Source organism: Haplochromis burtoni, unplaced genomic scaffold, assembly GCF_018398535.1.
Source record: "Haplochromis burtoni strain Fernald_Lab_line unplaced genomic scaffold, NCSU_Asbu1 Contig_211, whole genome shotgun sequence".
Taxonomy (NCBI): domain Eukaryota; kingdom Metazoa; phylum Chordata; class Actinopteri; order Cichliformes; family Cichlidae; genus Haplochromis; species Haplochromis burtoni.
This window is the reverse complement of record NW_024582572.1, coordinates 539,341-561,690: the sequence shown is the minus strand read 5'-3', so window position 1 is coordinate 561,690 and position 22,350 is coordinate 539,341. Positions and strand designations below refer to the sequence as shown.

The window sequence follows — 22,350 nt, the reverse complement described above, 5'->3', positions numbered from 1 at the left end:
AGTTCAGAGACCAGTGGATCTCTGACAGAGTAAAACAGGCAGAGACAAACAGAGGAGGGAGGTCATAACTCAAGCTGATGCCTGCTGAGGTGACCTGATCAGTGCACTTCATGAACACATGAGACATGAAATGCTGCGTGTTTACAGACAGTCACTACACATATCAGTCTACACGAGACTTTAAATAGAGACCAGAGAGGAAAACACGAGTTGTTGTAATAAGGAGACCGGTGCCCGCTTGGATTGTAAGCATCAAACCTCCAGTAAGGGGAATTAAAAGTAATCTGTTACATTACAGTTCAATTCAATTCATTTGTATTTATATGGCATCAAGTCACAACAATAGTCAGCACAATATGCTTCATACTGATCCTACAGAGACAGCAATCAGACGAGCCTGTGTGAGCAGGCACGTGGCGACAGTGGGAAGGAAAAACTCCCTTTTAACAGGAAGAAACCTCCAACAGAACCAGGCTCAGGGAGGGGCGGGGCCATCTGGTCAACAGTATCAAACACTGCACTAAGTTCTAGCAGGACAGGGCAAGCGTTAGTTACGCTGGTCCCTACTTAAAAAGGTGAAACTGTATGTTGGCTCAGAAATAGCTTTACATGAAATATTTTATACATATAAATGAATTTATGTGCAAAATTACATCTGCTGATATTTCCCTACAAATGTATTCGTTCAACCACTTAAATTAACACTCTATGGCCTTGGTAACTCCTTGACATGCATTTGTCAAGAAATAAGGCATTAATTTCTTTATAATGTGGGCTGTAGTTTATTGCTAGTCTGATATCATGTTTTTATGTAATAGATCATTCTCAGGTCCGAGGGTTAACTCAACTTAATGACACATTAGGTTTTGTGCTATTTAGTTAAACATACACAATAAATTGTAGTTTTCAACAGATCAGTAAACAGCTTTGATATAGCACTATATTTGCTGGACAGTATATTTAATAATTATTAACTGTGCTCATTATTTGGCCAGTTTTTAGCCTCTTCTTCAAAGTTTACAGTTTCAGCCACCATGTTTCAAAAGGCACAGCATTTTCGTTGAATGTGAACTGATAATGTTTCCTTCAACTTTGATTCTACGAGTTGTACCGACAGTTTTATCATCATCATCAACCTAAAGAATTATTATAATCCATGCACCAACCTACATTGTAGACTCCTCCACTGCAGCCCTGCACTACACTACAGTATTTGAGGAGTAGCTCCAGTACTGGAAGAAGAAGGGATTTCCTCTCACTGTGTCTGATCAAACAGGCCCACATTTAGAGATTTTTGAACACCATGAAACTATCCCCCAATGACACCGGTAATGTCATGCCTTATTTATGATTGCTGCTTTGGTTGTGCTGCACGCCCAATGAGAGCCACATTTTTTGATGCTGTTTTAGTATCTCCCTGCATTTAGTCTGAGGATTTCTGAGTTTCTGAGCTGATCACCAAAATGACAATCCAGACCAACATGATTACACACTTTTGCAACTTTCATCAGTTGTCTATATCCTTTCATTAGTTACATCTTATACATATCACTAGGATAGTTTTACAACTGCCATGAAATTTACCTTCAGGGAATCAGCTAATGCCAGAATCTGTTCAGGCATGGGCCAAAACTCGTGGTCAGCAATTTCATTTTCTCTGAGTTTAGTTGGAGGAAATTAATTTTTGACCTTGCAAAGGAAGTCCTTAAGACATTGACATTGATATATCTGTAAGTAATTAACATAAGAAATACAACTTGAACCATGCATCTCACTTACATGCTCTATGAGGATGTGAGGATATATAAGGAGAACAAGACTGGGCCTGAAACTGACCCCTGTGGAACATCTGACAGGCTAATAAGATTTAAACGATGAGAAAACAGTACCAGATAATTCAAATCTAATGCTTCAGTCTGTCCATAAAAATCCGTATCAATCAGCAATCAGCAAAAAATCCAACAGAGCCAACAAGAGGTGATTACTGTCCTTAACTCGTGCAGTCTCACGACCCTTATAGATCCCTGTGTGGACCCATCCAAAAATCTTTTGTCTTGTGTGCACAGTAGGTATTTTTTCCTAAATAGATTTTCCATCAATAACTACACTACTCCAGGGAGATGAAGAGATTGACAAGAGTACTTTGAGGCTAGGCATGCAGGAAAGGCTTAGTAGCTGTGTGTGAGACTGGGCATTAAGAAAGGAGAAAAAGACTGGGAAGGAAAATCAGGCTGGAAAAGATGTGCAGCAAGTTAGGGTGGTTAACCATAGACATGTGCAAATGAGTGAAGAGAGTGTGTCTAGAAGATGGGAGCTGATGAATGCAGAAAATTAGCGAGGTAAGGGGACAGATGGAGGACAATGAACTACACAGGATCAGTAAGGAGGAAGTGGAGATGTCTAAGAAAGAGGGCACTGGCAAGGACAAGTGCAGAGGAGGCATAGTGGATATATTAGACAAAGGATGCTGACTATGGAGATGTAAGAAGGAGGAAAAGACCTCAGAGAGGATTCGTGAATGCTGTGAAGGAGGACGTGCAGAGGTTTGGTGTGGCAGAGGAGGATGCTGGGGAAAGGGTCAGATGGATGCTGTGGCGAGCCCTAAAGAGCGCAGCCAAAAGAAGAAGAACCAACACGATTGTGCCCAGGATGTCATTTCAACTTCATCCCACTGGTGCTGTGACTGAATCGGTCCATATTGACTCTCTGCTCACATGCCAGGTGAAAGCTCAAGGTTTTTCTTGGAGACGATCAGCAGGATCTTCTTTCATGGCCCCTAAAGCTGCATGTGAATGTTTGACCTGTCTGTGCTGACAGCGCTGTAACACGAAACAGAGCTGAAAGCCACGCTTTGTGCGTGATCGGAGGAATCTAAGGCAGCAAAGCAGGGCGCGGCATGTGACTGCACAGAGACTGACAGTTTGACATAAAAGAGTGGTGCTGCTGCTCTGTCCTCCCCGTGGCTGCACAGTACACTGTGTCAGCGGCATAATTCACAAATCACTGATCAAACATGGATTCTGATAATTATAACTGAGATAAAGCACATGATAACAAATTTAGATGCTTTCAGATAAAGCCTCCATGTTCGTACCAGAACATTTCAGGGTTTTGTCCAATCATTTCATAAAAAACGACCTTCTTTGTGTGTACGATACAAAAGAAAATGTGACTCACTTCCACTTCACCCAAATCACAGAGCTCATGATCTATTTTGCTCCTGAGTATTTCTGCATCTGTCAGGCTGCATAGTCAGAGGACGAACACCACCTCAACTATAGATTTTCAGCTCATCAGCAGCATGTATATGTTACTGTGAAGCCTTACGTGTGCTTTATTTTGGGTTCAGCAAGATGTCGTTTAACCTTTTTTCTTTAAAAAAAGCACAAGTTTATTTTTGATGGTTGATATGCAGCACATTAGCCAACGACACCAGGCTCTTACAAATCTGAACAGAGTTCCAGTTTTGTGATGTCACAGAAGCTCAGGCTGACGTTAGGTGTGAGCATCAGTGGTCTGATGGTTCGTTAACAACCTGAGAAATCAGTCTGCTGTCAGTCAGACGTTTGGTCCTATTTTTACTGACTAAGAAAGCCAGGCTACCACGATGAAACTTACCTGTTTATCCAAAACGTGAGCCAGTCCCACCGACTCCTCTGTTGAAATGCCCAAATTAACATGTTGGTCTCCTGCTACAAAACACAGTTTTGGTTCTGGGTATGTTGGAAGTTGTTTTTGTTGTTGACTCTTCCTGGACTTAGAAGGGAAATCGGCTCTAAGCTGTCTGACAGACCTCGGCTCAGCTGGAGTCTCTTTCCAGCTGTGTTTGTGTTGTTGGTGCCTTTTTGGAGCAGTTTAAAACTCTGATATTTAATCAGTGTGACTAAATAGCAGATCTGGCAGCAGCTTTGTATCGTTTACCTGAAATAGAAAACTGATGCTAAGTCTTTGCACTAAAGCTGTGGAAAGTGTTTTTCCCAGGCTAATTCTCATAGCGTGTCCTTAAGGCACTTGACATGTGACTTCATGTATAATAATACTTGTAAAATGAAAATGATATGGGACAGGATGATGTGTGAAATGATGTTCCTGCTGTCCAAATCGTTTGATTTTGCAGCATCTTTGTTTTTCATTGTTGTATTTTGCACACCCGCCTTTTTCCAACCACAGACGAGTCACAGCCATTTTTAGCTGTCCAGCGTGGATATTTTCATGAATGTTTATAAAGTTATATTGTCTTTTTACCATATTTCAGTTACAAGTTTTTAATGCCAGAAGTTTGGCTTGATTAATATCTTTCCAACTATACCAAAGGCAAAAACACACGCTCAGTTCGCCTTTGTTTAAGTGAGCAAATAACAGTGGTGTTCCTGAGACCAGCAGCACAAATGAACCGGGTTGTGTGTTGCCAGGTTGCACTGACAGATGGGTATAAACTGTATTTAGTGTGTGGACTGTGTTTCTGGCAACACGACAAATACGTAAGACTTACTAATATGTGTTTACCAATTATTTTTTTTAAAAGTCAGAGATTCTGGGAGATTCCTGAGGAAACAGCTGGGATGCATGGTCTTAAAGAAACGGGAAAAATCGGGGGAAATGTGTGTGTTGCACTTTATGGTTTATGTGCCAATAAGCTGTTAATAATACTGTGAGCACAGTGCATGTTACCATGTAGACGAATGAATCGACTTGAAGAGCAGACTGAGTGACCTTTGACCTTTGGTGCTTCATGTTCATTTGAGTATTTAAGCAAACAAAGAATAAACCTATCGGTGAACAGGCCGTGAAGTTACAGAACAGATTTGTAGCATCAATGGACGATTCAGCATCCCATCCTGAAGATTTGGATAATCGTTCATCAATGAATGGGGCGGAGCCTCAAACTGCACCATTAATGCAGACTTGGCATCCCATCCTGAAGATCTGCGTAATCTGGGCTTGAGCTTTGCACTAATCTGAAAGTTGAAGGCCCTCAGAGAAGAGTATTGGATCTTTACAGGTTTAAATGTATTTGACACTGTGGTCAGTGATGCAGCCTTTTCAGATCATTATTGTGTCGTGTTTAAAATCACTGGTAAAGATGAAGCTATCAACGTATCAGTGACAATACCTGTCCACAGTTTATTGAGGCTTATATACCTCCATCATCTTTGCTTTTGGATTCTGCTGATGATCTTGTAAATGGTTGTTACCTTAGTCTGCTCACTGTTATGGATACTGTTGCTCCAATTAAGACCAAAATTATCCGTGGAGGGAAAAGATCAATGATTTAATGGTTAGAACTCAGAACAGGAAGTGCAGACAGGCTGAATGTAGGTGGAGGAAAATTAAAGTGCAGGCTCATTACAATATTAATAAAGACATCTTCAGATTATTAATCAAAAGTAAAAAATGGGCATGACAGTCCTTTTTCTCAAAGATCATCAATAACAATGTCAATAACACTCGTGTTTTATTTAGTTTATTGATAGACTAACAAAAACTTTGCCTCCACTTCCTTCTGAGTTATCGTCTAATAAACCATGTAATGATTTTGCAGCATTTTTTACTGAGAAAATACAAAAGACAAGTCAACCAGATGGTGTTTCAATTTCAAGAGACATAGTAATAACATAATAACTTAATAATAAACCTTTAATAAACCTCATATCTTTGACAGAAATTGCTAAATAGATGAAATCTACAACTTTCTCCTTTGATATATTGCCCACTAATACTACAGATAGATAATACATCTCTGCAATCACAGCATTTTACTCAGACCCTGAAAAATGCAGTAATAAAACCTCTTTTAAAAAAGTCCAACTTGGATGTCCCAGTAATTAGTAATTACCAGCTGATATCTAAATTAACGTTTTTGGCATTCGTATTCAGCGTAATAGTGATGCATCAAAAGTTACAGTCCTAGCAGTGCTTCAGCTCAGTGCTGCTTGATAGGCTGGAGAAACGGGTGGGACTCTCAGGAACTGCGCTTAATTGGTTTGAATTTTACTTGACAAATTCAGATTTTTTTTGTCATTTTGCAACCATAATTCTGACCAAATAAAGGTCACGTGTGGGTTCCTCAGGGCTCTGTTGTCGGACTGCTTCCTTTTAATATTTATATGCTTTCTTTAGCTCAGATTATGGAGCATAGTTATGCTCAGTGTTGGGAAGGTTGCTTTTAAAATGTATTCCACTACAGATTACAGAATGAGAGTAACATACGTTTGTGGAATAAAACAAAGAGTCTATTATTTGAAATCAGGATTAAAACCTTTTTTCTGTAGCTTTTACATAAAATATAAACTTTATTGTATTTATTGCATTTTTGTTTCGTCCTAATGCTTTTGTCTTTTCGTCTGAACGTTGAGCAGCTTTGTATGAAAGATGCTGTATAAATAAATTTGACTCTCTTGTATCATCTACTTTAAAAGACAGCAGGCTGAGTATCAGACTTGTTTTTATCTTTATAGCCTAGTTTGACATTTTGCATTGCAGTGACTCGCGCTCTGATGATCAAACTTTGGTGGACCCAGATTCACCAAGCTTTCCTCATGTGACACTTGTTTTCTCTTGTTGCATGCTAACTGTGATTTTGTGCTGAGAATGACGAATGTCTGCATTCTGCAGAGTTTTGCACTTTGAGACTGAAAACTGAGTCAAAGCATCACAAACAGCAGAGAGCGACGGATAGATGAAGGGAGGGGAGAGAGATCAGTCTGTGTTACTGTCAAAGTGCAGTGGAGCGCGACACACTTCTCCAGGGTACAGCACATCACTCTCTGACTGCTCTGTGTGTGTGTGTGTGTGTGTGTGTGTGTGTGTGTGTGTGTGTGTGTGTGTGTGTGTGTGTGTGTGTGTAGGAGGGGCAGGGGTGTTTTGGGAAGCAGGTTTCCACATGTATGAACTGTATGTTGTTTATGTGTGCATGTGTTTCTGATTCTGTTAATATCTGTGCCAGTGTTTTGTGTCCCTGTGTGTGTGTGTGTGTGTGTGTGTGTGTGTGTGTGTGTGTGTGTGTGTGTGTGTGTGTGTGTGTGTGAGACCTCAGGCCTTGTACTGAGAGAGTAAAGACTCCAGTGCTGGTCCAGAGGTTACGGGGGGCTGAATCCTGACCTAGATGCCGCCTCTCTGTAACTTCGCTGCATCTTAACTTTCACATATGACGTTCCAACACAAGGCTGCACCGTTACACGGGGTTTTGTTATCACTTGGCTTTAGCCGACCTAATGACTGCCTGTCCTTCGGAGCGTGAGTGGTCCTTTTATGCTCTGACTGGACAGGACGATCCACTCTGGACAGAGTGAGCTTGCTTGATCTTATTTGTTGCATTTTAATAAATAAAATGGTATACAGCACTGAAAAAGCTAATTCTAAATTAAATAATTGGGAATTAATAAAGAAACTTCTCATATTTAAAATCTGTATGATCAGGTCTCATTTTATCCTAAGTTAAAGTTAAACCTTGATTTGACTGATAACATCTTTGCTGTTATTTTTCAAAATCATATCTTCATTAATTAATTTGTAAAAATGAGATATTGTGATCAGCCTGATCTCCAGACTCGTGTTATTTTCGAGGTCTAGCCAAACAAAATCTCAGCCAATGTTTCTCCTTCAGAAACGAGCAGCAGAGAATATTTACTGAGTCGAAGCTTTTTCATTATTATCTCAAATCTTCCCAGTCTGGCGTCTCAGTGTTTATCGTGCGTCTCTGGTACAGCTGGCCTTATTTGTATGTGAGTCACTCAACTGAAATCTTTCTCGATTTTTCAGTGAACTCGTCTTCGTTCCATTTATAAACTCAGACCTCCGTCATGCTGGTTTCAGTTCTATTGAACTCTCCATCATTCAGCCTTTCACGTCTAACACTTCCTTATTTAGGGAAGCGTTTAATAGTTTGCAGCATTACTTGTTGATTTTCACAGTTTTTCTTAATAGCATCATTAAAACAACAAAGGCAAATCTTTTTGTTTTTTACTGTGTGAATTCATTTGCATCCATATAGAGAAAAGTCATCTGAAGGGGCTTTATAGACTGAGGTACCCGACACTGTTAGTGCAGGGCTCGCTGAGCAGAGGAGCCAAATGCAAGACCCCGGAGGCAAAGAGACTAAAATTCTTTGACCAGGCAGAGGTCGTGCACGGGTCAGCAAACAATTCCAGCAAGGGGCAGGCAAAAGAGAGAATCCAAAAAGGCCGTGCACAAGATCATCAGGAACATGAGGAATGCTTAAAGCACTGGGAACTGCCGGAAAACCAAACCTTTAAAAAGATGAGGGGATCGGGCAAAGGAACAAAGAGAAGCAGGGGGAGACACAGCTGATTGGCTGACTGGGAACAGGTGTGGCTAATTAAACAGGTGATGGCAGGGCTGAAAAAAATTAAGGGAAAACTGTCAAAGGAATACTACAAGAATACTCAGGAACCAAAGATTACAAAATAAAATAGGACTGATTTATAATGATTGGATCTCCTGTGAGCCAGCAGCTGGGGATGGTGGGGAGGAAGAACGTTCTTTTAACAGGAGATCTTTAGTAGAACCGGGGTCAGGGAGAGGCAGTTATCTGCTTTTAAACTTGAAGGGAAAGAAAAGAGAAAAGATGAGCGTGCAGTAGAGGGAGAGGCGTTTTTTCCTTCTCGACTTTCTGTGTTTGTAGTTTAGTTTCAGGGCATTTAAATTCAGCACAACTCTGTCACGCTCACCTACAGACCGCATGCATCCAAAGACATACAGTCGTGTTAATGCAGCCTGCATTAACACTCTCTGTTTATAAGGTCTATGCTAACTGTTCTGAACATCGGTGCTGTCAGTGTATTCATAGTGAGTTTGCATGGTTGTTGGAGAAAATGTGGAAAATGTGATATCGTGACAGCTCTACAGAGGCAAGGTTAGCATAAAAATTTCTGTGTGACTGAGGATAGACTCAAACTCGCTGAAGGAATTTTTGCTTCAGTTCACCCCTGAATGCAACCTAAACATACCTAATGAAATAAAAGAGAAGAATAAACTCCTAACTCAGCAAAATAGAAGAAATAGAGGATTAAACAGAGATGCCACCCACCTCTACCAAACCTGGACTGTTGCATTGTTGGGCAGATATCAGTTAACATCCTACACACAGGCTGAGTGACTAGTTTGCTTGCTGGCTGGAGGTGGAAAGAGGAGAGCCCACAGAAGCTGGAGGGAAGCCAGCGTTCAAGCGTCAGGCCTGCAGCAAGCTAAAACAGCAACCAATCAGCCAAGCTCACCTGCATCCCACAGATATGAAAGCAGGGTCATCCTGGAGGTAGAGCGAGATCAGCATGAACATGCACAGGAGCCTGGACAGCAGTACCAGTGTGTTTACACGACCTATTCATCACCCAGTGGTTTTATTTGTCTGGTGTGATAACTATTCCAGTTTACATGAATACTGCATGGAGCCTTCTGAGACACAGCTGATGGTGTCATAGAGGGTCATCGGTCAGAGGCTTTATATTCAATAAACATCTGTTTCCATTAAAAAACACACTCACAGTAAACACAGTACTAAAGGAAAAACTTTGCTGCAGTTCCAAACTTTTCTCTTTTGTTATCCAACTTATGCAAAATGGCTCGTTTTTTTATATAAAGACAGTGTGAATCATTTGCCACTTTATGTAACGCAATTGTAGTCAGGCATGCCAAACAGTTGGATCAAAAGCACTGACTGACCTTGTATTGGAGGCCAAACTCCCACTTTGCCTCTGTGTCTTTATGCAGCCTATCTGCTTTATCACTACTCCACGAAATACTGCGATGTTTCATGGCAGAAGCCTCGGGTGGCTGAAAATATAAATAATGGTTTATAGAAGGAACCAAATTACTGATGTTCATTTCCACTTTTTCTTAAGCTTGCAGTGCTTTCATGTTTTTTTGGTCTTTAGGCTAAAACTCGTGAACCTGCTCACCACCGACACCGAGAGGAGCTTCACTACGTGGACGAGTATGGCCAGCCGGTCGCTGTGCAGGTCGAAGCTAAAAGGGGGCATGGTCACAGGAGGCGAAGGTCCCATTGTGCAATTGAGTGCAGCGTCCCCACCGAGAGACACTGGGAGGCCCTGAGAGCCATGGGGCTGATGGAGGGAGAGGAAAGTCAGGGAGACGGCTACACTGCAGGGTACGTACTCCTGTCGTATTCTGACAGCATCATTTTTGTGATTTAAGTAAAAAACATTTCAGTTTTCTTTACTCTTAAGGAGCCAAGATCCGACTTGATAACCAAGTCAGCGCCCCAATCCCATACGTTCATGACAATAGAGAAATTTGTGTTTTTCACAGTATGAGAGACTTTTATAGAGAAGGAAAAGAATTAAATGGTGCAAAGTTTGGAACGTAGGTCCGATTTTGGGAATAAGGTGTTTGCAAACTGGATACGATGTTGGCCGTAGGACTAAAAGATGGCAGGAGGATGAGTTGAAAGTTTGAAGCTAAACTAAGGAAAGTGGAAATGAACTTCTTTACGTTTCTTGAAGATGTTTTCACCTCTTATCCGAATCATTATCAGCAGAGGTTTCAGGTGAAACCATTGTGAGTCCCTGCGTCACGCTATCATGTAACTTATTGAGACCAACAGACACAAGATGTGAGTGGAAGTTAAGGCGCCTGGGAAGGGATCTCAAAACTGGATTATAGGTATCAAATTGAAAACAAATGGTTAGATATCTTTTTGTTATTCTCAAGGAAATAAAACTAATCTGGTTGTAGATATCTATCTGAACTCTAAGAATAAGTTTATACATGGTGTGGAAGGCCTTCCCAGCAATGGACATGGATGGCTTAGTTGAAAGAAACCATCTGAACGACGGCCATCCTTGAACAGAAGGGCGTGGCTTACGACACCAACTGTCTGCCACCTATAATCCAATTTCGAGATCCCTTCCCAGGCGACTTAACACCCACTCACCCTGATAATGGTTTCACCCGGTCTCTGCTGATAATGAGCCACACCCTTTTTCACACCTCATGATCAGTTAATGGGTCAACGAGCCTCTCAAGGGAGATCTCCCACTAGGGCTTAAAATCTGGGACTCTCCACCATTTGGTCTTAGAACTGGTGAAGCTCTTCAGATGAGAGATGAAACATCCAGTTGCTTTTCATTCCAAGCTCCTTAGTTTACCGTGACCTGGATGACTGAGAACCTACACGGACAACTAGAGTAAACTTTCACCACAAAGCAGATAATGTGGGTTCGGGATCAAGGATGAGAACACGTATCATAAAAACTTTTAGAAAAGTTTTGGGGATGAGCTGACGTGTAACGACTGCAACGAAAAACACCAAAATAAATCCTATGCCTCTGTTTGCATGATATGCCAGCTTGAAGGACAATGTGTCTTTTTTACTTGAGGGTTTGGGGCAAATTGAGTTTGCAAGATCAGCACGATGCTCCATCGAGTGTCTCTCTCATGGCCATGGAAGGTTGTTCTCCTGAAGTACCTGTCTGTTTAGAACATGAAGACTATACATGTATTGTTTTTATTTAAGCAGGTATATATGACACTTTTACTGGAGCGTCCTACATTCTTATTGAATTCCTCTTCCTCATAAAATATAAAGTGACCTGATCTCTTTCACTACACAGGCCTTATTATGGTCACATGACTGTGTCACCTGACCTATACTCTCCCAATGGTCACATGATGATGCCACCTGATGCCTACCCGCCCAATGGATACCTCCCCAGATCATCAAATGACCAGCACCCAGGCAACAACTACCTGCCCAGTGTGTCCTACAGCTTAGACCACCTGGACAGACTGGACTACCGGGTAACTTGTTTTTGTTTACAACACCATTTTATTCTGAAATATCACTTGAGTGTGTTCGTCTAAAATATGACGCTAGCTGCGATCTTTCCAGATTGTTCCATAAATCGGCCCTTAAAAACATCTGACTGAACTCCTCTTCAAGGTCACGTCTGGGAGACTTTCAGCACTAAAGTTAACTCATGACCCTCTCCAATGAAGACACACTAGTTTCTTTTCTCACCTTTGTTTCTATTTCAGGGCCAAGAAATGTTGCACTACCAGCCTAACTCTGAGAGCTGTCTGATTGGCTGTTACGGTGCAGAAGAGGTGGACCCGAAAATTTTTCCCAGACAGGTAACTGGTTTCAGTATCAAGGCTATGCCCTCTTCTCAGACCTATCCCTGTCTCTGTTATACCGTTTCTCTAACTATTCCATTTTTTATTAGTAAATGTTGCAGTTATGGAGCATTTGCAGCATATTTTGCAGTTTGATTTGGAAAAAAAACCTCAGTTTAAATTCTTTTATTTTCTCTTTAGTCGGACTATCGTCAGCCCTGGAGGTCTGAACGTCCTCTTGGCTACCTTCCCCTCAGTGAGCTTGACAGCGGGTTAGGCTGTGGCCCCGACAGCCCACACAACCGGATAGCGCTCTCCGAAGCTGAGACAGATGCCATGTCATCACTGCCTGGCCACACCCCTTCCTCTCAAGGATCCTCCTCTTCCTCCGAGTCCCTAATCTCCTCCGAACCCAGCGACTCGGGCTTCCACAGTGTCAGCACTGGGGAGCACAGACGGCTACACAAGATTCACGGAGGCCACACTCACCGGCAAGCTCACCATCTTCGTTCAGGCCACTCCCCTCGTGAGCAGAGAGGACGCTGGGATTTGGAGTCGATTCCTGAGACGACTCCGATGACCCAACCTGGAGTACCAAAAGCATCCCATTGCTCTGTGGGTAACAGCACGACCACAACAGTTCACTTCCACAGAGCTGAGAGGAGTCCCACTTTACCTCGTCACCGTTCACCACCCTCACCCTCTATCGGTTAGTAAAACACAGTAAAATAATTGTGAAAATCTCCACTTTTAGTCATTTTAATTTGTCTGTCCACACCTATGTCTGATCTGTCAAAGTTTTGAGCTATGGCTTCATCACAGTCCAACCAGAGGTCAAAGTGACTTTAGCGTCGGGTGTCTTTTCTTCTTATCCCCGTTTTCCTGAAAAACATAACTACATCAACACAGAATTATCAGGTTTACACCCTCCAATCAAATAGCTAAATTTGCGTCTGAAAATTAAGGCAGGGACAAAGCTTCAGTTCCTTGAACGGTCACTTGAGGCGGCTCCAACAGCTCATGTTAAAATGCCCAACTCTACAGCATCACAAAGGTAGGTTAACAGCTGGGTAGAGTTTTGTCTATAGATGGATTTCTTCACGTAAGCTACACATCAGGTTTAAAATCCATCCATTTAGATACAGCAAAGGCTCAAAGTTAGGGGAGTGGCCACTTTGACAGAGTGCTGACACAGGTAACAGTAGCTGTTAGCTATTCGCTGGACCTCACATTCTAGAATTAATGAGAACAGCCTCTCCACTGTGTTTGTATCTCCTGCATCGAAACATTATATGTTTATAATCCAGGTTCAGGTGAGTGTTTCTGGGGTTGTAGGACAGAGATGCCCGTCAAGCATATTTCAGTATATCCAAAAACACTCTTGCAGACACATATCTAAGGCCTAATCACAGCTTTCTTTGAACAGGTTGTCGTACAGAGCCTTGTCAGCGGAGGGCGCTATGGTTGGAGCAGCAGCAGCACAGAGGAGGCGGGACTGTAGAGGGTCCAGGTAGGAGTCGAACAATAACAGATTTGAGTGAAGGACAGCGACGGCGCAGGGCGAGCCATCCCAACATGACAGATCCAAACACAGCCCAGACAAACCAGCCAGACACAACCAGCAATGCACTGGGGCCCAGGAGCAGGGCCAGCTATCCCAACAACTGTCACCCTGCTAGTCATCTGAGCATAGACAAAACGAGTCTGACCAATCATCAGAACACAATGAGAAACAGCCCGGGCTCGAACCGCAGCAGGGAGGAGGACTCGCTCTCTAAGAGCCCTGGATCCGGCTCCAGTGGCATGTCAGACTGGCGTGGCATTCAGACCCTCGGGAACCGCCCTGGCAGGCCAAAGGGCACGTGCAGTCCTTTCTACAGCACTCTTGGAGCTCCGCAACGTAGTCCTCGCTCTCCACCCTCACCTCGCTCCAGACTGTCCAATCAGAGGTCAGTCAGGAATCAGCTGCTCAGGGCCCGAGCATACCGTCTGGCCAGGGAACGCAGTGAGGTCACCACAGACGAGGAGGTGCGAGGAGAAGGAGGCAGACTAGGGGAGGAGGAAGGAGACGATGGACGGTTGGCGGGGCGATACTGGAGCCGGACGGAAAGAAGACGCCACCTGGCGCTGTCACGCCAACACCGAGAGAGGAGGGGAGGTGGGGAGGAGCAAACTGGGGGCATTCAGGGGTCACTGTCATCTCAGACGGTGCTGGAACTGAGCCACATGAAGCAGAACCGACTGAGGAACAGCAAGCTGCTCGATGATTGGACAACGGTGGAGGAGCTGTTGACTCACGGGACTCGAGTGGAGAGCGACAGCCAGCTTTGTCCCAGCCCACTGCTGTCGGTCACTACTGTCTGATGGGAACGCATTACGTCATCGTTTACTGATCACACTGAACAAAACTTCCAAGATCACTCAGACCCAGATTCATTAAATGTGTGTGTTGGAAACAGCAAACTTCATGGTCACTCACGCCTCAGTTACACATAGAAATCACATTTTAAATATATTTCAAAACAAAACTTTGTGTATTGGGACACAATTTGCAAGATTTGCCAACATAAATCTCACTGAATATCCTTTTAAGTCCTCATAAAGAGAAAAATTAAGACAAAAGTTTACACCTTTCAGTAATCAGTTCTCCAAGGTACGCTGCCATTCAAAGAAATATATAACTCTGAACGTTAGATTACAAATCCATATATCTGGGATTAAAATACCAAGAATTATATACGTTTTTTCGGGAAGATTACCTTCCTCTCTTTGCTCCATTCATGTTTTTTAAAGGTTTAATGGCCACGATACACTGTCATAATATTTCATAAATTCTACTATAGCTACTCTAGTCTGAAAGAACCGTAGAAGACAAGCTGATGTTAACTTGCAGGGACTAAAGTTTGAACATTTCCGTCACACCGAGTACAGACGTAAAGGAAAAAACTTCTGAGCTAAAATTCTACTCAGACATCCAAATGGTTTCTGGTGACCCACTAAGGATTAGAGCTTGGGTTTGGCGACGCTTCAGCTTGATGCTAAACAAGCACATTTCAGAAACTAGAAAAAGGCGATAACCCACCCAGAACCCTAAATGGGTCTCCAGTTTCCCGGCGGAAGTTAAGAGGTTACATTAGACTCACATCACACTCTCAGTGAATCTGGATCTGAGCTGTGTTATTTAATATCTGATAGGAAGTTCTGACTCATTTGATGATGCGTCAGAGCTCTTCAAATGCATCTGGGTTTATAAAAACAACCGAAGAGCAGAAAAAAAAGCGTGGTCAGATCCAAAACGGGGGCTCAGAGGGAGAAAGCTCTCTGCAGAAAAGGCTAAATGAACACAAATGTTGATGGTCATTCCAGTCCTGGAGACGGTCAGCCTTCCTGAGCTCAGTTTCAGCAACACAACCATCTGCAGAGAGCCTCTAATCAAGGGCCTGCTATAAAAATGACTCTCTGCTGTTTTGAACGAGTAAATAGACTCTAAAGAGCTGCATGAGCTTCAAACTCTTAACTCGCACGATGAACTGGTCAGATCCTTCACACACCAGACCGCCTGCGACCGGCATCAAATATCACACCACTGGATGTGTTGCCTTGTGGAAACGTGTCTCTGCTCCTTTTCTAGTTGACCGCCTTTGTTTCTGTGCCATAAAATGTCAAAGTCGACTGTGTGAAGCAACAAAACTGCTCGCTCTAAGCTTGTTAGAGGATTTCTGCACCTTTATGATCAAACAGCCTCTAAATTCTCTAAGATGCTGTTTCAACACACCGTCGTTTCACTGGCGTATCCTGGGTGGTTTACCGTTTTAATCTCCACGCACTCCCACAGACTCGGAGTGTAAATAAATGCGGCGCCATCGAGAGGCCTCGCAAGTCTCTGTGCAGCGCTGTGTTCAGCTGAATCTCCACTTCGCACACTTCTCACATTTGGTTCTCCAGTCCCGATGATTCATCTATAAATTGATGATGAATATTGTGATTTTTGAAGCTGCAGTGCAGAACACATCCTGGTGTCAGAGTGTCGGATTTGTTGATTTTCTTTCTCTCGTATGACATTCTTGCAGAGTTAAGTCCAAAATCCTAATGTTCTGTGTTTCAAATACGTGGGTCAGACATGGAAATCAAACAGGACAGATGTATCATATCTACCGTAGCCCTGAGAGCGCTCCACTGGTAACAAATCTGTCAGTGTGCAGTTACTTTGGTAAATATGGAGATCACGATTATTTAACACAATTACTGACTGACTTTGGACAACTTTATATTTAAGGACAAATACAAACAACAGCAGGCCGTCCACACCACGTATGAACTTCTCAGATCCAGGTTCGTTTTATTCCGTTAACAAAAAGATGTCTATGACATTATTTTCAATTTGATATTTTTTTGTGAAGACTTGATACAAAATATCCAATTTGGCTCTTTGTTCAACACTAAAGAATACAAATGAAAACCCCACATCCAATAACACCTTCATGCTCATCCATCTGTATGTTTTTCAGTAATCCTAACATTCAAACTGAACCAGTTATTTATTGTTTGTAAAAGTCATTATTTGAAAACAACCTTTTGAATTTTTAAACATAACTCAAATTTAAATATAATGAAATAATGAAAGTAAAGTTTATTTCCTGGACCCATACGGTTCCTGGTAAACACCTGTCTGAGTACTGAGTTATATTTTTAACACACAAACAATTATTTTTTTTTATGTAACGTACCAAAAGCATAAAACATTTGTCCCTCAGAAATCCTGCGGCTTCATCGTCATCCATCAGTTTATCAAATAAATTCTTTCTGTGTAACATGGGACAAAGAAAAGTAACAAATCCACACAGAGGCCACATGCAGCACATGGTTGGGAATTTTGGGAATGTTGGGAGTTTTGCATAGAAATTATTACGATTGTCCTTCAGTTTCAAATATTATAAAGCAAAATCTCCAAATCTGCCAGCACACCTGAGATAACAGCTTGTGACCTCACAGGTGTCCAGTTAACCAGGATACCCATTTCCCTTGTTTCTCAGAGAGCGTAGGGGGCGCTCATGAGTTATTCCATAATCAGTGGAGCTCTATGTAGATGAAGAAAAAGACCAGTTCTACTGGAGAAAGCATTTTTCTTTGGCGAGTTTCCATGATGTTCTTAAAAGACGTCTTTGAGCCAACAGATTTACTTTTATTTATTTTTTTATTTTTTTAAGAGTTTTACAGTTTTGTGTTGCAGTAAATCTGGGAAAGCTTTACAGCTTTTGAAGTGGGACGCAACCAGTAGCTTCTTATATACAAATGGAAGTTTCCATTGTTGTTAAGCTACGCTTCCCACAACCATCGAGAAAGTACGCCCCGTCCTTAAACGACCGACGCAAAATTTAGAAAAAATAAAAATCAAAGGAGAGATAAAAGAGTCGTTTCATATCAAATCTGGCATATTATCAGTGTTGTGTTAGAAATACTAAAATAAAAATTGGCTTTTTGTCTTTAAACGGGTGTAAATAAACGTGTTAGCTGTTGAGCTTCATTTACACATATTCAGGATTGGCTCACGATCGCCCCCTACTGCTCACCTGGCTGGATTCCTGGTGGAAATACCAGGAAGTAGACTCTTCTAGACTGGCTCTATTTCTAATCTTTTAGCCGGGCCTAGCTAAGCTAACTACATTCTGGCAATAATTTCATATCCATTAGAGACATGAGAGAACTATCAGTCTTATCACACAGGAGGCAAAAACATTATATTCTTGTGAGCTGTTGCATCTGAAATCTGTGAAAACACAACACTGATGATACTACACAAACACGGTACATGAATGAGTACAGGTACATATCACTACATGTCAGCTGTTAGCTGCAAATTCAGTCTAATTATTGTACTTTTAATTCTGTAAACGCGTAATTGAGACTTTGTTCCAGCCTGTCAGATTATCAGTGATGACGTTCAGGTAGATTTTCAGATCAGAGAGGATGATTAAATATCAAGATATCAAGGTTTCTGTTATCTTGTCACAAGGGCTGCTGTGAGCCAATATGACTGCAGGCACCTTTGAAGGAAGCTGGTGGTTTCAACAATCTAAGAAATGTTTATCAGGGTTAAATGTTATGATTTAATAATGTGTCATAATCTAACTGTTCAATGCAATTTTGTTAAATATGAGAAAATGTCTGTTTATTTTCATATTTCATGGGAAGATTTGGAAGAAAGTGAGTTTCAAAGGTTGGTCCTGTCGAACGAATACATCTGAGGGTTTTTTCTAAGCAGTGTGTGTGTGTGTGTGTGTGTGTGTGTGTGTGTGTGTGTGTGAGTGTGTGTTTGAAGAAGAGTGAATTTGCTGGTTTGTTGGCAGTGATTAGCCAAAGATAACAGGGTAACTTTGGTTTGTGGACAATCTAGAATATCTCTGTACCGTGTAAAAGTATATTTTATAATCATAGTAGTTTTCTATACTTTATCCTTTATTTTGCCTTGAATAGATTACTTCTGCTTACACCAACATCCTGCTGTGCTAGTGTGTGTACATACATGTTAGCGTAATGAGTGTTGCATATACAAGCGCTAATATTACAGTCAAAGCCTAGCATGCTAACACCTGATTAGCACAGAACAAGTGTTTCATTGATTGCCTAAACTGCTGTTTGTGCTAAAACTGTCGTCCTGTGTTTGTTTTTCTTTTTTTTGTGTGTGTGTGTGTGTGTGTGGGGGGGGGGGGTGTACATCCTGGGCTTTTATTTGGATCGGACATCTGACAGGCAGCGCTAATAATTAAAATTGTTAAGCTAAAGCAGAGCCAAAAACTGGACATGCTTGGGATTGCTACAGGTACTTATCTTGTGAATTTTAATAACAATAAGAATTTAATTAAATATGTAAATAATTTGTTAATACTTAGCTAGTGTCAATGCCAGTTTGTCCAGAACCTCCGAGGCCGGACGAAAGTCTGTCTCCAAACTTCTTCCAGACCAAAGAGAATCCTAAAAAGGGAAGATAAGTTTGCTAACTGTGATTCCTTAAAGCTTCTTGAGATTTTGCCAACTCCAGTCAGCTGAGCTTTTGCTTTGAACATGAACAACTTTCAAGGAAATTTGCTCTTTCCTTTTTTTCTTGGGTTCAGATGATCATCAGTGTGGAAGCCTATCTTAGCACGGAAAAGTAAAGAAAAACCAAGTCTGGTGCTGCAGTGCCACTGGTATATTTACTTCTACCTTCATAGTGCTTATCATGGCTGTGTGCAATTCATGAAGATTTCATAGTTTTCAAAAGATGCTGCATCCTTGAAAAACTCTCGGGAGGTCAAAACAAGCTACTTTGCAAAGAGTGCCATTTATTTTTGCCACGTTTGTTGGGCTGAAATACCAAACGGCTGTTCAGTCAGTAAAGTCATGAACACGTTTCTCTGAACCCTGCCAGGTCCTCCTGAAACTAGACTAAATAAAGGACAAGTCTTCACTGTCAAAGGTAAGTACAAAAATCTTACACTGGTTATAGTTACATAATGTTGATCCGTGGTTTTAATTTCAGTTACATACATATGTAATGAAGTGGCAAATAACAGAAATAAATATTCCTGCTTTGACTGTGAAATTAAAACCACAGGTTTAATTATGTAACTATAACCAGTGTAAGATTTTTGTACTTACCTTTGACAGTGAAGACTTGTCCTTTACTTAGTCTAGTTTTAGTCGACTAAACATTATTAGATCATCTTAGACTAAATCTGAAGTTGACTAAAATATAAAGTGTAAAAATGTAAAAGTTGCTGTACACAGTTTACGAAGCGTTAAATTTACTCTTCTCTTCCTCCCAAGCTTTGACATGTTGTCGGAGCATGTGAGCGTAATCCCGCCCCCCAGATCAAACTGTGCACGTCTAACTCCGCTGCACAACATGTAGTCACTATTCATCAACAAAAGTGTCAATAAATTTCAATCTAGTTTTTGTCAAAATTAACAAAATGAACACAGACGTTGAGCCATCTGTTTTCAGCATGGGATGATCGGACACGTTAAGCTTCTAGATTAGAAGTTGGGAGCTACTAGAAAACTCCAAACACAGACGAGCATGTAAATTAGAAATTTGTGGTTTTAATTCTTTTCTCTTCCGCGTAGTGTCAGCCATGTTTGTCACCGAGGACAGGTTTTAGATCAGACGCCATGGTGCCACAGGCAGCGCACAGTCACCGCTGAACAAAAAGCAGTTCCATCAAGAAACCATGAGCGGGGTAACTTTAGAGGTCGTTTCAGGGTTGTTAGCGATGTCCTGGTTCCAGTCTCAAAAAGAAAAGAGAAATGAGCAAATTTCCACAAATGTTTGGCCGTTTATTTAGTGGCTATTGGTGAATTCTTTTAAACACAAAGTATGCTTCAGCACATTTTGAGGATTGCGGTTAGAGAGTAAATGACCCTTCATGTTCTTCAGGTTGTGCGAATCTGTTCATGCATCTTCGCCGATTTTGTGTGCAATAATCTGAGGTCGTGTTGCCAAACTTCTCACTGCAGTCTGTGGCAGGTTGATTCTGAGGGACTGCATCCTTCTGCACAACTGCACTGTAACGCCTGGTGCTCAGGTCGTGTCTGCGTGACGTCAGGAAGCGAGTTTATGTGTGATGAACTACTGACGAGACGGTGTCGATTATTTTTTCAGATTGTGTTTTCATGAACCCTGTGACCTCACAAATGTGACAGAAAATCTGAATCATGATGTCTGTGAAACTGTTGCAGCTGTGAGAGATTTCTGCTGGTTTGATCGATCACCCAGAACTCCTGTAAAGAAATGTCAGTAAACTGTGAACATTTAAACATGCGTGTTGTGAGTTGTGTGTCTTTAAGTTTTAAGTGAATAGTGTGGACAAATGTTTTGGACGTGGCCTTTTCCTCTGGGGCGAACCAGGTTTAGACGATATGTTGATGAGCTGGACCCTGCTCTCTGCTGCCCATCTTTATGTTTGCAGTCAAATACAGAAACACAACTAATTTCTTATGATGAGTTGCAGGTGGGAGGAGTTACGAGTTTTCCAATTCTTCCTAAATGGGAACCTATCCGGTCTTTAAGTGATGACGTGATGAATCCTGCTTCCGGGCCCAAAGTAGTCTGCATTTAATACGGCTGTTGTGTTTTTAACATGTTTTAATGTTTTTTATCTTGTTCTATTTAATCTCAACAAGCCTCTAAAAACAGTCAGTGATCACAGTCGGCCTCTCTAGGTTTTTATTACCGATGTAACTACAGCCCAGCCCATGCAGCAGTATATTAATGACTAACCTCGTATTGTGGATGGATTATCTCAGTTGTTCTCCCGACTGAAGTTTGGCCCGTTTACAGCATCCTGCCATGCGATTGCATTTGTCCCTAACCATCGGGAACCCTCACGTTAACTTTTATTGAGTGGGAAAAAGTTCGTTTTCGTCCTCCAGCTTCACTGTTTATGCTAACGTAGCTGTGTCGCTAGCGATCACATAGCACGTCATTATATACCAGCTAGCCCAACTTCAGTAACCCTACAAACGTCACTGCTGTTTAGTTTTCTGTCTTCATTTATGTCAAAGTGATAGCAGAGCTGTACGTTTGAATTTGTTTCAGAAATCTCTGTCAGAACATGGTATGAAATGTTTAGGTGGAAACTAGCGAGCTAGCTTCCTGCTAACTTCTAACTTCATTAAATTTCATAAATTCAGTTTTCATGGATGTTAAACTTAATTGTTACACCTGGTAAAGCAGCAACGCTGATCATTTTATTACAGATGAAACGATTTAGACAGTTTTTAACTCTGTGATGCCGCAGTGATCGTTAGACTTAGGGTCCTGCAGCAGAGTTTGGGCCCAGGCATGGCTAATGATGTCAGACTTAAAGACTAGATTCCATCCTGTTCCTCTTTTCCTTATTTTCTGACACAGATAGATAAGCCTGCTTTGTCTCATAGCAGAGTCTCAAGAGGATGGAGGAAACCATGGGGGGGGGATGTACAGACCTCTACAGGATAGGCAACAGCACCCTGACTAAATCAGGGCTTGGACCCAGCATCAGACCCTATGATGGCCCTCTTTTTCACTATGGGAATGACCTTAGCATAACCTACTACAGCAGCACCAAAGACCCGATGTCTGGGTATTTAACATGTGATTACCAAGCAGGGATCTGTAGTTTGTCAGATCTGTCTCACCTGTAACACCTGGTTTTAGTGACCAGTGTTGGTCAAGTTACTTGAAAAGGTAATCAGTAACTAATTACTGATTACTTTCCCCCAAAAGTAATCCTGTTA

At 41.8% G+C, this 22,350-nt stretch overlaps 1 protein-coding gene across 1 annotated transcript in view; it reads left to right on the top strand.

The window, feature by feature from the left end:
- LOC102302681 overlaps positions 1–21,370 on the top strand; it is a 26,139-nt gene extending 4,769 nt beyond the window's left edge. Inside the window, exons 2-6 of the mRNA XM_005936595.3 lie at positions 9,894–10,126; positions 11,592–11,778; positions 12,016–12,111; positions 12,295–12,802; positions 13,520–21,370. Coding sequence (XP_005936657.1) covers positions 9,894–10,126; positions 11,592–11,778; positions 12,016–12,111; positions 12,295–12,802; positions 13,520–14,457 — 1,962 coding nt within the window. The 3' untranslated portion in view covers positions 14,458–21,370. The remainder of the gene's footprint in view (positions 1–9,893; positions 10,127–11,591; positions 11,779–12,015; positions 12,112–12,294; positions 12,803–13,519) is intronic.
- The last annotated feature ends 980 nt before the right edge of the window (positions 21,371–22,350 follow it).